Below are 17299 nucleotides of genomic sequence, written 5' to 3'. Positions count from 1 at the left end.
AATGAGTCTTCTGTTCCGTTCAAGCCTTTGTTCAAACTAAAGACTCCAGAGTTCTCTGCAGTGACCTCTGCATCACTGTGACCAAACACCTGATAGAAACGACTCTGAGGGCTAGATTGCCTTCACCTTGGTCTCAAAGGCACTCTCCACCATATTGAAGATTTCAATGAAGTTCGTGATGGCAGCTCTTTTCATGATGGCTGTTGTGGTTTGAGCAGACACGGTCCTCACAAGCTCGTATATCTGAGCATTTGGTCATCAGGGAGTGGCACTCTTTGAGACGAATTAGGAAGTGTGGTCTTGTTGAAGGAAGTGTGACCCCACCGGTGTTCTTTGGGTTTTCAGAAGTCCAAGTCAGGCTCTCTTAGTTAGGGTTTCTATTGCTGCATAAAGACACCACAGCAACTCTTATAAAGGGAATCATTTAACTGGGGCTAGCTTATAACGCATAGGTCTAGTCTATTATCATCATGGAGGGAAGCGTGGCAGCACCCAGGCAGACATGGTGCCAGGGAGGTAGCTGAGAGTTCTACATAGGATAAGCAGGCAGCAGGACGAGAGAAACACTTGGCCTGGCTTGAGCATTTGAAACCTCAAACAGTGCTGCTCCCTGGTAACCAAGCATCCAAATCACTTATGGGGGTCATTCCTTTTCAAACCACCACACCAACCCAGTGGCTTCTTCTTTCTGCTGTCTACAGATCTGGATGTAGAACTCTCAACTTCTCCAGCACCACTTCTGCCTGCATGCCACCATGCTCCCTGCCATGATGATAATGTATTAAACCTCTGAAACTGTAAGCAAGCCTCAATCAAATGCTTTCTTTTTTTAAAAGTTGCTGTGGTCATGGTGTCTCCTCATAGCAATAAAACATTGACTAAGACAATGGCCAAAAGAAAGCAGAGTGAGAGGTGGAGCTAGGGCTAGGTATAACCTTCACAGACCTGCTACTGGGGATATAGTTGGGCTAGGCAGATTCTACCCCTAAAAGGTTCCTTGGCTCCTCAGACAACCCTGTCACAATGAGTCTTCAGGACATGAACATCTGGGGAACATTCCAGATTCATACCATAGCAAGCATACAATGCCTGGAATTGCACCAGTGCTGCTTCTCCACGTGTGTCTTTTGTTCTTGGTCCCCTAAGCTCCATTGCCACCCCACATGGTGGAGACAACGCTGTTCACGCATGACTCTGAGCAAGGACACTCTTGAACTCACACGTCCTCACCTGTAAGGCTGAGGTGCCAGTTCCTATGTAACAGGTTAGTTCTGCCCAACTGCCCACCTCTCCTTGGTGCTCCAAGATGGATGGCGCTCTCATCTGTATCTTGGCAATGGCACCCATTCAGAGGTGCAATTTAGAGCCATTTGTGGTAGTGTGTCTCCAATCTCCAAGTCTTTTACATACTGTCTCTTGAATTTGCTGTAGTCTCATTCACTTAAGAAATATTTGCTCCCGTGTAAATCCATTTATTTACAAATTAAACCATTTGTTATTGTAGTAATGAGAAATTCGCATCATTAGATGTAACTAGAAGGTAATTATAACCAGTTTCTTTTCAATGTATTGAATTCATGACAGGTAATATTGCTCCCGGGGCCTGGTCTTTTCTTTTGAAAGAAGCAATTAGTTTGAGAAATGGGGAAAGTCCGTGGGTCTAAACATACTGTCTTCCTGACATTATCTGAAATTTTTAAAGTAAAATGTCAAAAACATAACTCAAGGTTATGGATGCAGCTTCTGTTCAGCCCATGCACAAGGGGTCCTACCTGCTCTCCTGCGGGTGCCACTGCAGCCTTCCTGAAGCTGTGTGGGACTCAGCATGAGCTGGCTGGACCCTCAGCTCTCACACTTTATGGCGATGAGTTGAAGGAAATACAGTGCTTGACCTCATTCAGGGTTTTCTTAAACCTTTGAAGTTTCCATGAAAATGCTTTAAACCCAACAAGGCCAAAAAAAAAAAAAAAAAAGAAAGAAAGAAAAAAAGAAAAGTTCCTTCGCCAGATAGAAAAAAGTGAAATTTAATTTCTGTATGATTACAAAAGTCACATGGCTGTCTCAGGAAGCATGGATCCTGTGAGCTAACGAGGCTAGCTAGAGCCACCTGCGTTTAAGTTGACTTTTTTTTTTTTTTTAGGTTGTGAGTTTAAAAAGCAACTGTGTCTTGAGCCTTTGAGTTAAGCATCAAAGTTCTGTGCTCTACCAATCTAGTGATTTATATATGAAAAGAACCATTTCATCTGGTATTGGGTTAAAGTTCAGCTAACTCATGTCTGTTGAGACCCTGTTCTCTGAAAAGCACGGCTCAGATGCCACTGAAGTCAGGATTTCTAGCCAGGCAGTGGCACACGCCTTTAGTCAAAGCACTAGGGAGGCAGAGGCAGGCAGAGCTCTGACTCCAAGGCCAGTCTGGTCTACAGGGTGAGTTCTAAGAAAGCCAGGGCTACACAGAGAAACTCTGTCTTAAAAAACTGAAGAGAGAGAGACAGAGACAGAGACAGAGACAGAGACAGAGACAGAGACAGAGACAGAGACAGACAGACAGAGGCAGAAAGAGAACATTTCTAGAGAAACTTCAACACAGTGGGAGAGAGAAAACCAAGAACAATGGAGGAAGCTGATACCTCAGATGTTAGCTGGGGTCAGAGAAACAGAGTCAGCATGCAAAATGTGTGGGGACTGTGAGGTGTGAGTGTGAGTGTGTGAGGTGAAGTGTGAGGGTGGTGAAGTGTGTGTGAATGGGTTGAGTGGGGAGTGGAGATGTGAGGGTGTGGGGTGTGAAGGGTGTGAGGTATGAGTGTGTGTGAGTATGTGGGGGCTATGATATGTGAGTGTATGCTAGTGTGGAGGGTAAGGTGTGAGTGTGAGTGTGTGTGAGTGAATGAGGGGTGGAGGTGTGAAGGTGTGGAGGTATAAGGGTGTGGGGGTGTGAGGGGATGTAAAGATGAGGGCAAGGATCTGAGGGTGCGCATGGGTGTCTGTGTATCTATATGTGAAACTGGTGTGTTACAAGGAATTGGTCCTTGCCATTATGAAGGTTGAGAAGTCACATGATCTGCCAAAATCACCCACATAGTGAGAGAAATGTAGCTTCAGTGGGCTGACCATGTTTTGAAGAAAGAGTCAATGCAGACTTTTCTAAACTGAAACTCAAGGACAAGGGGGTGGGTTAGGCAAATGTGGAGCAGATTATCCAAGACCTGTGTGCAATGTGAAACCTCTGACTGTTCTCTTAGGAAGAGGACAGTGGCAGAGCAGAGGCACTGACATGTGACAGCTGAGCAGTTTCCAAATTGGTAGCAGATACAGACCCAGGAAGCTCAAAGAGCATTCACCAGGACAAAAAAAAAATTAACACATGGACATATCATACAGAAAACATTGGAAACCAAACACAAGAAAATCCTGGAAGGCCCCAGATAAAAATCACAGCTTACCTAGAATGAAAAGGATAAGAAGTATACTAGAGTTCCCTTCTTAAAAAAAAAAAAAATACTCAAGCAAAAAGATAGTGAATCAAAATATCTAAAGTTCCGAAATAAGACCACTGACCTACAACTCTGTATCCAGCAAAAAAATGTTTTTCAAAAGTTAGTATATAGATTTCTCAGATAAGCAAACACAGAAAATTGGTCCCCAGCAGATATGGCTTGAAAGAAATAATTTTTAAGTTCTTCAAATAACAAGAAAGCTATAAATGCCACAAATTCAGATCTTAGACCTCTTTATTTCCCTTATTTTTAGTTGATCCCTGAAACTAATTGTTCAAATAATGGTAGTGACAAAATATTGTTCCAATAATACATTCCAAATCAATGAACATGAGTGACAGCCAACCAGTCCTACAGGATAGGGGAGAGACCAAGATCACCTGCTCTCGGCTCCCAACCACACTTTTAATTGTTTAAAAGTAGATTCAGGTGCACTGTAAATTTTTACTGCAAACTCTAGCATAACCACGAGAAACATTTGTAAAACGACATGTAACTGATCCAGGACTAGAACCTTATCAATGGTGCCCTATAAACGATCGAGCACTATTAGCAATGCTACAACCCTGAGATGTTCACAAAGATAAACATAGGAGAGAGCAAAGTCATAAACACAGCCACTGTCCATCCAAGTGTATTCATCATCACTTCAATTATAAACGGGCAGATCAGGACCGAAAGGAACTGACAAATAATTTCAAAAGAAAACCCTACTCCACTGGCTACAAGAAACACACTTCAAAAATAAAGGAACAGATAGCTGAAACAAATAAAGAGAAATGACAAAAAAAAAATAAATTAAAAATAAGCAGAGGAATGAAAATACATTCTACTAAACACAAATACAAGAAAGCTGCAGAAATGACTGTCATTTCAGAACAAGGAGAACTGTTATGAACACTGCACAGTGACAAGGTCAGTACTCCAGCAAGGCTTAAAAGTCCTTACTATGTATGCTCTGTATGCAGAGGAGCTTAGAGACTCCCCAGTCAATCCCTTATAAATTGCTTGCAAAAACATAAATGACTGCAGCCATCATGGAAATGAATATGGAGGCTCCTTTTTAAAGAGCTAAAATTAAAATTTCTAAATGATCATATACCACACCCGGCAGTATACCCAAAGGTGTATACTCGGTCCGATTACCACAGTAATATCTATGTGGATGGCAACACTTCCCAATAGTCAAGATTTGGAATTAACTTAGATGCCTACCAACAGATAAATGAGTAAAGGAAATGTGCTATAGAAACACAATGGAGTTTTATTTGGCCATAAACAAAAATGAAATTGTATCTCTTGGAAGAAAGTGGATGAAGCTAGATATATAATGTTACAGCAAAATTACCCAGGCTGGAGTGGCAACAAGGGAATCCAGAGGATAAGACAAGGAGAAAAAGAAAGACAGATATGCATGTTTCCTGTGATATGGGCAATCTAGTTTGAGGTATGTCAGAAGGGAGGCTGTCTGGGAGGCAGCAGGAGGGCAAAGGAAAAAGAAGAGGAGGAGAAAGAGGAGGAGGAGGGGGAGGGGAGGAAGAGGAGGAAGAGAGGGAGAACATGAGAAAAATGTGATGGTATACATGTTTAAAATGTCATGATGAAGCCCATTACACGCTATGCTAAACACACAAACACAGTCACACATGCACACACACGTGCATACATGCACACAGGCACACATGAACACACAGGCACACACACACACACATGCACCTACATGAGGCAAAATCTGGTAGAACTGAAGTGGAAATAAACAATGCATTATTGCAGCTGGGGATGTCAATGTCTTCTCTCAGTAATTAACAGATTCAGCAGGCAGAAAATCAATAAAGATGCAGTTAAACTGAGTACCTCATCAGTCAACTGGATCCAATTGACATCTTAGAGACTAATTTACCCACAGACTATATATTCTTTTCAGGCTCAAATGGGGCTTTCACCAAGATCTGCCACAACTGTGTACCATAAAACACACTTGAACAAACTTACAGGTACAGAAATCATATAGATATGTTCACATGGAATTTAACTATAAATGAGAAACAGAGGAGCTGCAGAGATGGCTCAACAAGTAAAATCACTTTCTGCCCAAGAAGGCCGGCTAAGATTCAGATTCCCAGTACCGTGTAAACATCAAATGGCATGGCAGCCTGCCTGTAATCCCAGCTAGACTAGCCAAATCAGTGAGCTCTGGGTTCAAGTGAGAGACCCTGCCTCAGTATATAAGGTAGAAAGTGACTGAGAAAGACACTCAAAGTCAGCCTCTATCCTCCATGGGCACATACACCTGTGCCTTAACACATGCAGCAGACATACACACAAATACATACATACATACATACATACACAAATACATTTATACACACATATACATACATAATACACTGAGAAGAGAGGGGTGCATTCATGCATATGTACACACTTATTGTGATAACAGAAAACATCTTTAAAATCCTCACATATTTGAGTATTAAACCTCTCATGGAGCAAGAAAGAAATCCCAAGAGAAAAATTTAAAACAATTTACATTATCTTTAATATATTTATTATGGGTATGAATGTTTTTTGCCTGTGTGTCCTTCCATGTACTATGTGTGTGTGTAGTACCCACAGATGCCAGAAGAGAGCACCTGAACCCCTGGGACTGGGGTTACAAATGGCTGTGAGCCACCATGTGGTTGCCAGGAATTGAACCCAGGTCCTCTGGAAGAGCTGCCAGTACTTTTAACCACTAAGCCATCTATCCATTCCTAAAATATGTTTTAATTAACTGAAAATGTGTGAGATACAATAAAAGCATTGCTTATGCAGAATGGTATAACACTGAATATGCAACCTGGGAATGAAAAAAGATCTGAATCTACACTGTAGCTTCTGTGTAGCCTGCTACAGAAAGAAGAGCAATATGAACTTGAAGAAAAAAAGAACAAATAATAAAATAGGTAAAAGGGATAATCAAAACAGGGAACAATAGAGAAACCAAAAGCTTGTATCTTTAAATATAAATAAAATTGATAAACATATAGGCAAAAGAAGCCAAGAAAAGGGAGAAGATATATACATCCAAATCATAAATGAAAGAAGAGTTATCACTTCTTACCCCAGGATAAAGGAAAAACATGAACAAATCTGCAGCCACAATTAATAACTCAGATAAAAGTGACTGACGCCTCAATAGACATATTCTATGAAACTTACACATAGAAGACCCAGGACATAGCAAAATCAACAAAGTATTTGCCAAAGAAGACTCAAGTTCAATCCCAGAATCCACATTTAAAGGGGGTGGGGGTGGGGCAGGAAGCCAGGCATAGTGACACACACTTGATGTCCCAGCTCTGGAAAGCTGAGACAGGCAGATCTCTGGAAAGTGACTCAGTAAGTAATATCAGACCCTGACAGTTTCTGTCATGAAGTATATTAAACATTGAAGGGACGATCACATGCGTCCTAAGGACTCAGGAAATGAAAGAGAAGTTAGCATTTTCTAACCTATTCTCTGAAGCTAGAATTACCCCAAGATGGAAACCAGAAAAAGGGTTGACAGGAAGGAAAAACCACAGCCAATCTCTTTCAGGAGTGAAGATAAAAAAATCTTCAGAAAATATTAGCAAATTGAATCCAATAAGCACAATCATATACCAGTAGCAAGCAGAATTCAATCCAGGTGCGGTGATTTGAATAGGTATGGCTCCCATAGATTCATAAGTTTGAATGTTTGGCCCATACGGAGTGGCACTATTAGGAGGTGTGGCCTTGTTGGAGTAGGTGTTTCATTGTGGAGGTGGACTTTGAGGCCTCATATGCTCAAGCTCTGCCCAGTGTGGAAGATAATCTCCTGGCTATCTCTCCTGGCTTCCTTTGGATCAAGAGGTAGAAAACTCTCAGATCCTCCAGCACAATGTCTGCCTGCATGCTGCCATGCTTCCTGTCACGATGGCAATGGGCTGAATCTCTGAAACTTTAAGCCAGCCCCAATTAAATACCTGCTTTTATAAGAGTTAACTTGGTCATGGCGTCTCTTTACAGCAATAAAATCCTAACTAAGACACCAGGTATGTAACATTTAAAAAAAAAAGCCATTAATATAACTCATCACTTCCACAGGCTAAAGAGAAATTATCCATAGCCAATAACACAGAAAAGGTATTTGTAAGCTCCAGGTCCTGTGCATGACTTCTCAGCTAATCAGAAATAAAAGGGACTTTTTTCTCAGCATAATTTACAACAACAGAGAGAGAGAGAGAGAGAGAGAAGCCAACAACTCATAAGTTTATCAGCCAATACATAATGTTCATACAATCAAATATCATTCAGCCATCAAAAGGAATAAAGTAATGATAAAACCTACAACATGTCTGAATTTTGAAAATCTATATATGATTGCTGATATTATTCATAACAGACACTTTGTTTAAAATCACAAAAACTGTTAAAAACTGAAAGATCCTTTGGCTGGTGAATGGATATACATATCGTGCTATAGTCAAACCATAAAATACTACTGAGAAATAAATCAATGAGTGCTATGTGTAGCAATGTGGATCGATCACAAGGTCACTGAGCCAAATGAAAACTGATAGTTTCAAATGATCACGTATTGTATAATAAGTTGAAGACTGTGTTAGCAAGAAGGGGGCTGTAGTCTAGACCCTCTCACAACCCCCATTTAATCTGGGAATTAAACTTCTTTAGATTTTTTTTATAATGAGCCATTAAAATTGAAAATATAATTCTTCAAACCCATCATCAAATTATTATCAGCTACAGAATGTTCTGAAATGTTACCCAGGGCAATGTGGTCAGAAGGCTGTCACCAACAGGGAAGCAGATGTGCCTGGAGAGAGAGAGAGAACCCAGCGGCAGATAAACACATACTGAATTCCTGCAGGATTCCTTCAGGAGCCAGGGTCAGGCAGCTCTGGCAGGCACCTCCAACACAGGGAACATAATCCTCCTTCTCTCTGAAGCAACAGCTGAGGAATAAAGCTCTGGTTGAGGGAACACAGACAGGGCAGAAGCTCAAGTGGGTTCTCACCCTGTTATAAGCCCCATGGAATCAAATCTTGTTTTGAACTATTCTTCTAGAACTAAAGTTATCCCATTCATCCAAAGTTACCCACCCAGAGTAGATTATTTACCAGCAGTGGCTAGAGAGGAATCTCTTAACTGAGCCATCTCACTTCTGCCCAGACAGGCAATGTGAGAGCTGAGAGTGGGAGCTACAGAGGCATTTCCCAGCATCCCATTCTGTAAGGCTTTGGAAGAGAAGGTGCTAAGCTGTCTCCTGGCTCCATCCCCTCCCACTCTCCCACCCAGACACCCAATTCGTTCCTGGAATTAGGAAGCAGTTTCCCCTGTGGCATCTACAAGCTGCAGTGCAGCAGACACAGCCAGATGAGGTAAGGGATAAAGGCCAAGCTGAAAGTGACTTCTATATGAGCAGCTAAAGATGAAAGAGCCATGGGGCTCCCATTATGAGTATATAAGCAAGAAAATGAGATTAAAGAATAGGCACCCTGGGGCTAGAGAGATAGCCCAGCAGATAGGAGCAAATAGATTATACTGCTCTTGAAATGTCAGTTTCCAGCACCCACATGGGACACTAACAACTGCCTGTACCTCCAGCTCTGGGGGGCTCTGACACCTTCACACACACACACACACACACACACACAGAGAGAGAGACAAAATCTTTTTTTTTTGAAGAAAAGACATAAATTATAATTCATGACTTTAAAATATGGAGGATTGTCTACCCTAAATGAAACAAAAGAGACAAAACTAGAAACAACAATGAGATTGTTTCTCTACTTATCAAGCAAGCTTCTTTGATGGTTAGGCACTCGGTATTCTAGAGTTTTCCAGAGGCTGCTGCCCTCAGAGAGCTGAGATGCTGGCCTTATTTGGGTCTATAGAACAGTTCTATATTGTATAGCATGAGCCAAGGAAATGTCATACCTGTCACCACATTCTTTTTTTTTTTTCTGGGAATTTATGCTAAGGATGTAATTGACAAAGAAATGTGTAGAAAGATGTTTTCCTTGGCACTGACACAAGGACAAACAGCCAAATGTTGGTGGTCCTCAGGAATTAGGGATTAGCCTTTTGAATTTGATGCCTTTCCCTCAAAGGACACTGCATTCAAGGTGCCATCATTTGAGCAGAGACTGGACTATCACCAGCAGCTTTTGGATCCATACAGGATCTGCCCAGATCAAAGTTACAAAAAAAAAAAAAAAAGGCTTAGGAACCTCCCGCCCACCCTTCCATCAGCGCCCCCTCATCATCACAGGCTTTTTTGTCTTTATGTGTGCCACATACTTTAGATGTGTTGCACACTTCTCCATTCCTATCCTGACCAGTTTGAACACTGGGTACATTGCTGAGGGCGTTAAGAGCTGCGTCTATTCTGTGGATATATTTCACCCAGAAATGGAGAAAGAAATGAAACCTGGCACTGTGGTTCATACCAGCAAAGCAAGTGTTTGACAGGAGGCTGAGGCAGGAAACTCTCCCGTTCCAGTCAAGCCTAGACTACATAAGACTTCCTCACAACACCAGAGGAAGAGAAAGAATAAGAAAAGGAAGGAAGAAGTGAGAGATTGAAGAAGAGAGGGAGGGCCGGTCGGAGGAAGGAAGGAAGGAAGGAAGGAAGGAAGGAAGGAAGGGAGGGAGGGAGGGAGGGAGGGAGGGAGGGAGGAAGGAAGGAAGGAAGGAAGGAAGGAAGGAAGGAAGGAAGGAAGGAAGGAAGGAAGGAGGAAATGCTTAGACAGATGGCAGTTTTTGAAATTCCCAGACACTGTTTTTACACCACATTATCTGTGGGAAAGTAAGTTCTGACAGATGAGTCTTGAAACCTTGCCATTTGGTTGGTGCCAACTAACAGGGATCAGTCCTTTCTACCACTCCCTGAGGACTTCCTCTCTTCTTCTGTCACCTCCTACACACTTTCTGTCACCACCTGCACTATTTCCAACAACCTCAGGCAAACACAGCCACTTTACCTCCTGGAGATACCAGAAAAAAGAGATCTATAGCCAAAGCAAGAAAAGCTGGGCAGACACTTCATAACAAAGCTGGAAAGAACCAGGAGCAAAATGAAGGCCAAGTCTCCAGACAGTCTTCAGAGAAGACATCAGCAAAGGAAAGTCGTTAAATGCCTCCAGAGCAACCAGAGGCTGTGGCCACTCATGAGAAACTGGAAATTGCTAAGTAGAGTGGCCAGAAGAGCTTTGAGATCAGCACAGAACCGAACCGTCCCTGCTCCACTTCAGGAGTGCTGTGTATTCTCTTGGCACAATAAATCATCTGTCATTGTGATGGTCATATGCTAATTTCTCAAAAAATGCCATCTACTCATGTTACTAACACTGGGCATGGGTGGGCACAGAAGGCCGCACAGCTATAAATGTACTTGGCTTGAGAACAGAAAGGGTTCTATAAGGGAAGGCTGAAAGAGGCCTTGGGATGTACAGACTAAATGTCCTTATCCCTTCAACTCAGAGCAGCCACAGTGACCACAGTGATAGAAATACAGACTCAGGGTGTCCCAGACCTCCTAGTCAGAACCTGCATCACCACCATCAAATTCATCTCATAGGAAAGCAAAATTTCAGAGTGCCGCTTCTTGGAGTCCCTGTGGTGTGCTTGGAAGAACCAGTTACTACCAGCTGCAGCCAGTTGAAATGTAGTGGTAGGACTGCTGTACTGTATTCAAGGAGACCCACAACCAGGACTAGTCAGTGGTCTATAGAACTCAGATAACTGTTCTCTTAAGAAGAAGGCAGGAATGGGAAGGATTCATCAGACAAAGGACTTAGAACAGATGAGTCGAACTTTCTATAACAAGAAGGCTTATAGGACATTAGGCATGAGAGCTTAGGATGGACCTGCAGAAAAAGGGACCAAGTGGCCAAAAGGATCAGAGTCCAGAAAGACCGGGGGGGGGGTAGGATAAGGGGTGTGTGTCCTGAGCTGTTTCACACATGCTCCCAGGCAGACAGTGAGCCTGGCCACACTGCATTAGCCTACTGAACCATTCTGTGGCTTCTGCAAGTACAGCTGATGGAGGGGACCAACAGAGCAAGGGATGCCCTGGGCACTCCAGGAAGGTCTGCATCACTTTGTTCATATGCCATCAGGGTATATAACACACCTGTTAGGGAAATGCTTTATCTTCACTTTTATGGGAGAACAAAGCCAGCAGTAAAAATCAAAGAAAGCAGAATAATTAGTGAAGAGAAATCCTGAGAGATTAAGTATTTCAGTTAAAGAAAGTAATGGGTACTGAGTATGGCATGGCAGACTCAGAGGTCTAGCTGAGGGGAATTCAGAGAGAGGCTCTCAGCTCCCCCCACCCCACCCCTGCCAGGGACTTGCTGGTAGAAGGAAGTGAGTTTGTTCTCTTCCAGCCTGACTTGTTTTTTTTCTTCTCTGTTTTTGTTGCTGCCATGTTACAAGGCTTTTCTTTGCTTTGTTTTGTTTCTTTGACACAGGTTCTCACTCTGCCATCCGTACTGCCATGAAACTCATAATTCTCCTGCACAGGTTTCCTAACCAGGGGGACCTCAGGCCACAGTCCCTGGGTTGCATTGAATTTCAGAGTCTTCTTTTTATCATGTGCTTTTCAAAGAATCTAGCTGCTTGGTGAGCTACATCTCTGAAGCCAAAGCGAAAGGTTATTTTGCATCTCTACTTGCATGACCCTCCCTATCCGTCCCAATTCATCACTTTCCCATTACTGGGCTTGACCTTTGGAAAATTCCCTAGGATCCTGAAGGAGGCTTCAACTAATAGACTTAATCATTACATCCCCAGAAGGATCATGTGTGTGTGTGTGTGTGTGTGTGTGTAGTCATGCATGTGTGTCTGTGTTCATTTAGATGCCAGAGGCCAGTGTCAGATGTCTATTACTTTCCATCTTTTTGCCTTACACAGAGTCTCTCACTGAACCTAGATATTGCTGATTCAGTCACACTGGCTAGCTAGCAAGCCTTAGGAATCCAACTGTTCATGCTGTAGCTGGGATTATAGGTATGAGCTATCACGCTTGGCTTCTTACATTGGTGGAGTGAATGCAAACTCAGGACTCATGCTTACATAGCAAGCACAGAGCTAAATGAGCCATCTATCTCCCCAGCCCAAAACACCAGGAGTTTTGGTAGTTGATTTTTAAAAGCATCCATTACCAAAAAAGGTATCGAAACCTCTGATTAAGGTGTATTAGTGCTGCACACTGTCATTCAGATCTCCTGCTGTGTCCCCTACCCACCCAAATTGACATCAATGGACATGATGTTGTAAGAGATATGTTGTTAAGCAGTAACCAAACCACACATTTCTTGGAATTGCCACTACTTAATGGGAGAGCACACACAATGATGTGGCTGCTGTTGTCTCCACTTTACAGATGTGGAAACAGTCTTGGGAAATTTGAAACATTGTTTGAATTTGCACAGAAGCCAAGCAACAAAGCAGTGTTTCAAACAAGCAAGAGCCTGACTTCAGTTAGTCCTTCCTTTCTGCATAGAAAACAAATACCATGCCATCAGGCCCTAGAAGAGAGGCCTGGAGTGAATAATGCCCCAGAGTCACTCATGCAGGCTGGTCCTAGATGTATCCTATTAATTCCCCATCCTCCTCTGCCATAGATTCACTCTTTCCCTGATCCAGACTTTCAGGAGAAAAAGAGAGCCATGCCCAGCAGTACCTGTGTTCTTTGCCAATGGCTGCATCCAGATGTCTCTGCAAGCTGGTCTAGGCCTTCACTTTAGACGGACTTCTCAGCAATACACAGGGATCAATGGCCCACAAGTCTCTCTCCTGAAGGAGCCGCCCCAGCCCTGCTGAGTCTGCCTCTGTTTACTGTTTGTCACTAAGCACTCAGTGACAGTCACTAAGCCCAGTGAGTGTGTCAACAAGGCCCCTCTGCTTCCTTGTCACTGTTTGCCCTGGGGCCCTACTGTCTCCTAGAGCTTGTTTTCAAGGCCAGTGGGCTAAGCTCACCCGGATTAGGTGCCACTGAAGGACTGAGGACTGTGGGAGCGGCTCAGGAAGGCTTTTCCAGTGATGTCACTTTAGCACTTGGTCCTCAACAAAAGAAAGATCCCTGCAAGGAGGGGGAGGGGGGTCACAGGGGGAAATCTCTAGAGCCATAGCTTGAGTTCATCAATTCCCCAGTGCCCCCTGTGCACAAACAGTCAGACTTCAGACCTGCACCCAACATAAGCCAGGAACATACAAGATCCTACCCAGGCCCCAAGGACTCAGAGCTGCTGCTGGAAAGACAAGAGGAATTCCCCCAGCCTATGGTGCCTGAATTTAGGATAGACTGAGTTAGGACAAAGAGGAGCAAGAGACAGATCATAGCTCTCTAGAGGTGGCCATGAAAGAACAGATCTTTCAAGCCCTTTCAGAATTAACAGTGTCAAACTGAGAAGTATTTTTTGAAAGGAAAAAAAATGTATGTTTTTTTTCCCCTCTAGCAAAAGAATTTAATACGTTTTTGATGCAACTGATGGGACCAGTGAATGAGTATATTCTCATCTGCAGTAGTAAGATCAAAGTCTCTTCCTTTAAGGAATGCCAAGTGCATACCTCATTTGAAAACCCAACTACTCAGAAGTAACTTCATAGCTAAACTTGCAGAGGCCCATGCAAGCATCTGGGAAAGGATGCACACAGTCGGGCTGTTTTATTTAGATTCGTAATAACAGGGAAGATTATTGCGGTCTATTTTTAAATGTACTAAAACCCTAAAAGCCATTAAGTACCTGTCAAAAGTGGGTCTGCAAGCAGAGTGTGGTTTACACACAGAAGAAAACGAAATGCACAGCTGTGCTGAGAACAGAACCAGATCTGGGTCTCTGGAACCTAGCAGCTGCCAGGAAAATGTTTTCCAAAGGTGTTAGATAGCCCGATAAGATTCATTGTATTGCATATAGAGAAACATAAAAAACCAAGTATACGGAGCTGGAGATGGCTCAGTGGTTAAGAGCAGTGGCTGCTCTTCCAGAGGACCTAAAAAGGTCAGCTCAGGAACTTTAGAAAATTCCACTGGACCCCTCCCCTCCTGGAAGAGAAAGGTCATAAAGAACATAGGCACCCCTCCTCCTGAAGGGAGGACATAATTACATTCCTCAGACCACAGGGAGGAGGGACTGACCACCGGCCACCTGTGGGGAGGGAAGGCCCAGAACTTGTAGACATGTTCCGAGACTGTTGGCCACCTACCTCAATTCCTAAATACCAATCAGTTTAAAAGTCACACTATTCCGCCAACTATTGTGCCTAATGGCTGCTGCCTTGAAAACTGTATAATGGCTTACCAGACAGGGTGCACATGGTCGTTCTCTCTCTCTCTCTCTCTCTCTGTCTGTCTCTCTCTCTCTGTCTCTCTCTCTCTCTGTCTCTCTCTCTGTCTGTCTCTCTCCCTGTCTCTCTGTCTCTGTCTCTGTCTCTGTCTCTGTCTCTGTCTCTCTCTCTCTCTCTCTCTCTCCATGTGCAGGGAGACCCCAACATATCAGAACAATAAATTCCCCTTGCTTTTTGCATCGATTCCCGGCTCTGGGTTGTACACTCAGGGAGTCCCCAGTAAGCTAAGGCTCACCTGAGTCTTACAGACCCAGGTTCCATTTCTAGCATCCACATGGCAGCTCACAACCATATGCAACTCTAATTCCAGGAGATACAATGCCTTCTTCTGGCCTTTGAGGGTACTCTGTACACATGGTACACAGACATACACGCAGACAAAATATCCATACATGTAAACTTTTTAAAATGGAAAAAAGGTAAAAATAAGCACATGTATGCATATTCTTTATTTAAATAAGTCACAAACATGTAAAAGCGGTTACTTTGGGAAGACAAAAATATTACCTGTTTTTCCTCCTTGTGATTTCATATTATATTGTTTTAAAATAAGACCAAAAAAACCCCACAATGTTGTACACAATTTTATCCTTTTACACCTAAAGTTACTTTTACTAGCACTCCCAATTAAGTAGAAAAGGCATTTTATGATATCTGTGAGCATCTGTGCTGTTTCTCCTGAATTACTCTATACAGTCAGATTCAACCTGGGACTTGATAACACTCAGATTCGAAGGCTCTGCCTTAGATCATTTTAGCCTTTGTCTCTCTCTGCGGCTGAGTTGGGAGCAGGTGTGTTTCCAGCAGGTCCCCATATAATTCACACTTAGTGATGTACTCATGCTAGATCTGCACAATTGCACACAGTCCCAGAGGGAGAAAGTAAATTTCTCTGGTCATGTGGCTGTTTGTGGTAGAACACAGAACAACACCTCAGACAGAGACGGGCAGGTGGCACTGGTCCACCCGAAGCCATTGTCACCCCATCTTTTCTCTTAGAAATGCTTGTACTTAAAGTGAGTCTCCTCAGATAGTTCTATGGGTTGAATTAAAACAAGTGGAAAAGATCTTACTTCAATATTGAAATGTTCAAATGTATATTTTTTTTAATTTTTCAACTGGCTTCACTCTCAAGAACTGTTTATTCATAATTATGTAGGGCTCTTGAAGGTATGGCTTCAAATAACTGAGAGACCCAACACTGAAACCACCTGCCAGTTAACAAGGGTCTCTGGACAAAGCATATATAGATAGACCATAACTGTACTCCTTAGATATATGGAATTATTCCATATGGCTATAAAGGCTTATATACCATAATCTATCTGCAAGCTGAAACCCCACTCTAGGAGATGAAACAGTTCCAGTCTGAATTCACAGCTTGAAAGAATCAGGAAAGCCAATGGGTTAATCCCCAGCCCAGGGGCAAAAAGACTTAATGCCTCAGCTCAACAGCTGGCCTGAGAAAAAAAAGCAGTTTCTCTTTATCTGTTGGGATGACCCAAAGTTCCATTGCTAAGAGATCTGGGCCACTAGCAGTTTTGCCTGAATTGGGTTGTTGTAGTTTCCCACAGACCCAAACCACAAGACACGGTAGATGATTTCCAGTGAGTAGAGGGCATGTGTGTCAAGCTAGACACAAATGCCTCACTGGCTCACAGTTGAAGCTTACAACCTCAATCCAGGTCCAAGGGAGACTGACCTTTGGTCAGATCATCTTCTCTAGCCACAGTGTCAGGATCCGGGGGCATAAGGGACATAATTCCGTACTGTCTGGGATACCAACACTGGTGCCACCATCCCTTCAGGACAAAATCCCTGCTCTTGGTGTGCAGTGTGCACCGCTATAGATCGCAGGTTTGATGCTAATTTCTCTTTCTGATCTGTGCTTTATGGATCTTGACAATCTTAAAGAGGATGACTGGAAAGCTGGAAAGCTGGGAGAACTGACTAACTGGTAAAGAATAGTTCAGTCCATTAGAGAGACACTGAAAGTCACTGTCTGGAATGCTCATCACACGTGTCAAATGCTACTTTGTCAGGATGCCTTTCTCACTTTCAGTCTCAGTACAAAATTTGGAAGACGACAATGTTACCCCAGAGGCTGAGTACTTAGCATGTGGATAAGTTATTTTTCTCAATGCAAAACATGACAGACGCATCTTTTGGGATTTTTCCCCTCTTATCTCACAGTTTAGGGGCATTTCAGAGACTCTGTGGTGACATGAACATGTGGCGAAGCTGCCCAGGTGGCATCCAGCTCAGGAAGTAAACAATGGCAAAGGAAGCCGGGCCAGGCTTAAAGGCCTGTCCCCAGTGACCCACCTCCACCAGTCAGGCTCCACCTCCTAAAGGTTCCATAGCATCCCAAAATAGTACCGCCAGATGGTCACCAGATGTTCAAACATAGCCTGCTGGGAATATTT

The 17299-nt window shown here is 43.1% G+C and overlaps 1 protein-coding gene across 2 annotated transcripts in view; it reads right to left on the bottom strand.

Moving 5' to 3' along the window:
• Positions 1-13348, bottom strand: part of Frmpd2 (FERM and PDZ domain containing 2) — a 101379-nt gene extending 88031 nt beyond the window's left edge. For both annotated transcript variants that reach the window (XM_085828920.1, XM_085828921.1), the window contains exon 1: positions 13210-13348. In XM_085828920.1, the coding sequence (XP_085685046.1) occupies positions 13210-13234 (25 nt within the window). In that variant the 5' untranslated portion in view covers positions 13235-13348. The remainder of the gene's footprint in view (positions 1-13209) is intronic.
• Between the last annotated feature and the right edge of the window lie 3951 nt (positions 13349-17299).

The sequence above is a fragment of the Mus caroli genome, unplaced genomic scaffold (assembly GCF_978045245.1).
Source record: "Mus caroli unplaced genomic scaffold, Mus_caroli_1 scaffold_12, whole genome shotgun sequence".
NCBI lineage: Eukaryota > Metazoa > Chordata > Mammalia > Rodentia > Muridae > Mus > Mus caroli.
Note: the sequence above shows the minus strand (reverse complement) of the source record. Positions and strands in the feature narration are given on the sequence as shown.